This window comes from Vicia villosa, linkage group LG5 (assembly GCF_029867415.1).
Source record: "Vicia villosa cultivar HV-30 ecotype Madison, WI linkage group LG5, Vvil1.0, whole genome shotgun sequence".
In the NCBI taxonomy this organism is placed as follows: Eukaryota; Viridiplantae; Streptophyta; class Magnoliopsida; order Fabales; family Fabaceae; genus Vicia; species Vicia villosa.
In genome coordinates, this window is record NC_081184.1 from 38,923,760 (window position 1) to 38,927,637 (window position 3,878).

The 3,878-nt window shown below is 25.6% G+C and overlaps 1 protein-coding gene across 2 annotated transcripts; it reads left to right on the forward strand.

Annotated features, from left to right (window-relative positions):
- The first annotated feature begins 1,130 nt into the window (after positions 1-1,130).
- Positions 1,131-3,651, forward strand: LOC131606532 (protein neprosin-like). 2 transcript variants are annotated; one of them, XM_058878743.1, is made up of 7 exons: positions 1,131-1,252; positions 1,327-1,407; positions 1,669-1,857; positions 2,180-2,341; positions 2,576-2,629; positions 2,722-2,877; positions 3,195-3,651. In XM_058878743.1, exons 1-7 carry the CDS (start codon positions 1,136-1,138, stop codon positions 3,579-3,581), a joined length of 1,146 nt encoding a protein of 381 aa, XP_058734726.1. In that variant the 5' UTR covers positions 1,131-1,135; the 3' UTR covers positions 3,582-3,651. The 2 variants fall into 2 exon arrangements, with proteins under 2 accessions (XP_058734726.1, XP_058734727.1); XM_058878744.1 differs by having other exon boundaries at positions 1,143-1,252; positions 1,312-1,407.
- The last annotated feature ends 227 nt before the right edge of the window (positions 3,652-3,878 follow it).

The following is a 3,878-nucleotide window of genomic DNA, read 5'->3' on the forward strand; positions in this document are numbered from 1 at the left end:
CGCTCTCTCTCTCTCTCTCTCTCTCTCTCTCTCTCTCTCTCTCTCTCTCTCTCTCTCTCTCTCTCTCTCTCTCTCTCAATTTAAAAAAATGCCTTATAAGTCCGTAAAGTTAATGAACTAAACCTAATAATTGAATTAATTTGAGCTTAAAAAAAGTTCATGTCAAACTCGAGTCGAGTTTTGAGCTGACCAAATTCTTATCGAGTCATTAAAAATAGTCTTGACTCGACTCATTTCAAGCACTAGTTAACATGTATAGAAAAAGGACATGATACATTTTAATTGTTTAAATACTTTTAATTGTCTTAAATAGAGTAAATTAATATATTAATTTCTTTTTTATTTGTCAATAAAAATAATTATTAAATTGTCACATTAAACTTGTTCGATTGATAGTTATGCAAAAATATCAGATAGATATGAGATGCAAATTTGAAACCGTGCATCCTACTTATTTATCTATAAAGGTGAATTTTCGGCCACTGGGATTGATTGACAAAAAAAAATAAAAAAAATAAACATTAATACTCACTCATTTATTAAATGTCATAAGTATTTTTTTTATGTTTAATAATGAATACTTGCATACTAAGTTACTAACTTAAAAATATATACATTTTTAAAAATAAGTATTAGCTTAAAAATAAAATAAATATAAAAAATCACATTTAAACTGGAACAATAAAGATAATTAAAATATTTCCAAATACATTTTTGTCTCAAATTAAATATCAGCTTTAATAATTGCACAATTTTTAAAATTGTCAGTGATAGCATATCAAACAAACAGAATTTTTCAATACATGTGTATTTTTGTGACAAAAAATATTTATATTTGAAATTCTTTTCAACACAAAGAAAGAATAAAAAAATTAAAAAAATAGTCAAACTTAAATACATTTAATAGTCTTAAATGCATTAGATTAAAATATTATTATTTTTATTTGTCATTCAAAATTAAAAGAACCTAATTTTTAGGTATAGAATTCACACGTATTTTGTTATGATGTTTTAAATAATAATAATAATTTGAAAATTGATTTTTTTTAATATTATATTCAAATTTCTTTCACTTTGTAGTGTATATATACTTCTACATGGATTGCATATTCTACAAAGTAATTTTAAAAACTTGATGGATCTAATAGTCTTTCTAATTCTTAGTTTGTGCATAACATATTGTAAAATTGATGCCAGAAACAATATTATACTAGATGGGGAAAGTGACTTTACTCTATCCAATGGCCTCATGGTATGTGATCTATTGTCACTTCTTAATTTCTTTGTACATGTGATTTAATTTTTATTTAGAAAATTCAATGTCAGGTGGTGAGTGATTTTGATTGTGTTGATATCTACAAGCAACCTTCTTTACAACATCCTTTACTTCAAAATCACAAAATTCAGGTATATTAGTTGAACAACTTATAATATTAACTAACTTACCGAATTGTAAAGTGAAAAATACTTGTTATTTGATGAAGTATAAGAGAAAAATATATAACTGTAGATAACTAAATAATATAATATTTAATGTTTGTTATTTTAAATTTTGAATCTAAAATATTCATTCAAGATTAATTCAATTATTCATTTTGTAAATAATTTCATTTTCAATTATGTTATAATGTTGAATGAACCTTTTTTTTTTCTTTTCAATTTATGTAGCTTTACCCAACCTTTACAAATAACACCATGCAAATTAAATCATCTTATGGTAAAAATGTGGACGGTTGCTCATCGGGAAAAGTGCCTATTTACAACCAAAGAAAAATAGATCAAATTATTATTAATGCATCCTCAAGATTACAAATGGATGATTTTCAGCCGTATTCAAAAGGCTCTCTTGGCTATCATGTAAGTAATTGTTTGCAATAAATACATTTTACGTGAAACTTAATAGTCCTACTTTGATGTAATAGATCATAATTTAATATATAATTTAAAGTTATGTAAATTTAAAATGCTAGATTATTTCATCGGTAAAATATTGTTGTAGATTTTTATATATAAGCATTTTAGTATTATTTATTAATTATTATTTTAAATATTGAATTTAAAATATAATTAAATTTCAAATCAACATGACTACTTTTTTTTATACTTATTATAAGATAATACCAATATAAACAAAATAAAAATAAATAATAATATTATTGTATGTTTTTGTATTATGTAGAGAGTTACTCTTGATACAACCCAAAACATGATATTTCATGGAGCATCCGTAGGCATTGGCGCATATAATCTATCGCTTCAAACAAATCAATACAGCATATCTTCAATATGGATAGAAAATGGACCCCCAACGGAACTTAATAGCATACAAGTCGGAGCCGGGGTAAGTTGTTTATATTAATTTTATGTTTTCTTTTAAGATTGTTAAATTATATTTTATTTGAGAGAGAGTCCGTGTGTGTTTTAGAAAGAAACATAATTTATTTCTCAAAGCCATTTTTCACAGATGTATTGATGATTTCATATTTTTTGTGTCTATTAATTAATCTATGTAAATGTTATACCAGGAAATTCTCTTTTGTAATATACTACTCACATATAGTATTTGTTGTACAAGGTTCATCCAAGTTTATATGGAGACAGCCAACTTCGACTAACTAGTCATTGGACGGTAAGAATGTTATGTAATACATTAAATAATTTATGTGATGAAAAAACACATAATTTGATTTTTATCAAGCTCACTTTTATATAAACATTCAGGCTGATAGTTACAAAAAAATTGGATGTTACAATGTTAATTGTCCGGGTTTTGTGCAAGTCAACCATAACAAAGAGTATGCACTTGGTTCTGTTTTACATCCTACTAGTTCAATTGGATCAGCAGCAAAAGAAATTGGTCTTTTCAAAATCAAACAGGTAAAATTTTGATTTTGAATGTATTTAAATATATTATAATATGTTTTTACAAGTCATTACCACAAAAGTTACAATGTATTTTTAAATAGTATTTTATTTTAATATATATATAATGTAATTAATTTTAAATTTCGATTGAAATTTTTATATAAAAAGTGATAATTATATTAATTGAAAAGAGTCTTAGTTAAATAGATGAATTAAAATATTTATAATTTATTATGAGTTATTATTTTTTAGTTAATATTAAAATGATTGGTTAATATCATCACTTAGTTACTTATTGAATTACATGTTATTTGCTTAAATATATATAGGATCGAACTACAGGTCATTGGTGGTTAATTATTCAAAAAGAATCAATATATGCTGGATATTGGCCAAAAGAATTATTCACTCACTTAAGTAAAGGAGCCTCTTTAATAAGATTTGGAGGCCAAACTTATGCGCCACCTAATAAGGATAGTCCCCCCATGGGTAGTGGGAGATTTCCAAAAGAAAGATTCAGAAACTCGGGTTTAATGGGATTGCTAAAGATTATTGATTCAGAATATAATGAAAATGACATCAACCCAAAATATATGAAGCGGTATACGGATACGAATTCAAACTGTTATGACTTATGGTACCGTGGTTATGAAGGAGATCAATATAGGCAAGCTTTTCTGTATGGTGGTCCAGGAGGACGAAATTGTGATATATGATTGTGTTGTCAACTTTATTAATAAAATTGTTTAGTAATATGAATAAAGATCAATTTTCTTTATAATTAAATGTGTGCTCCAAAATACCTAACCATGAGGAAATCATGTAGTTTATAGATTCACTATAACCAACTCATAACTACTTACTTCGAGACATAATAATTATAACGATAATCAACTCAACAACTTTCATAAGTGTTAACGAACTAAGTGTCTTTGATATTGTGTAATATACCCCCAAACATTGGAGGATGATAAATGTTTATCTTCCTCAAGTTGGATAAAAGTACATGGATT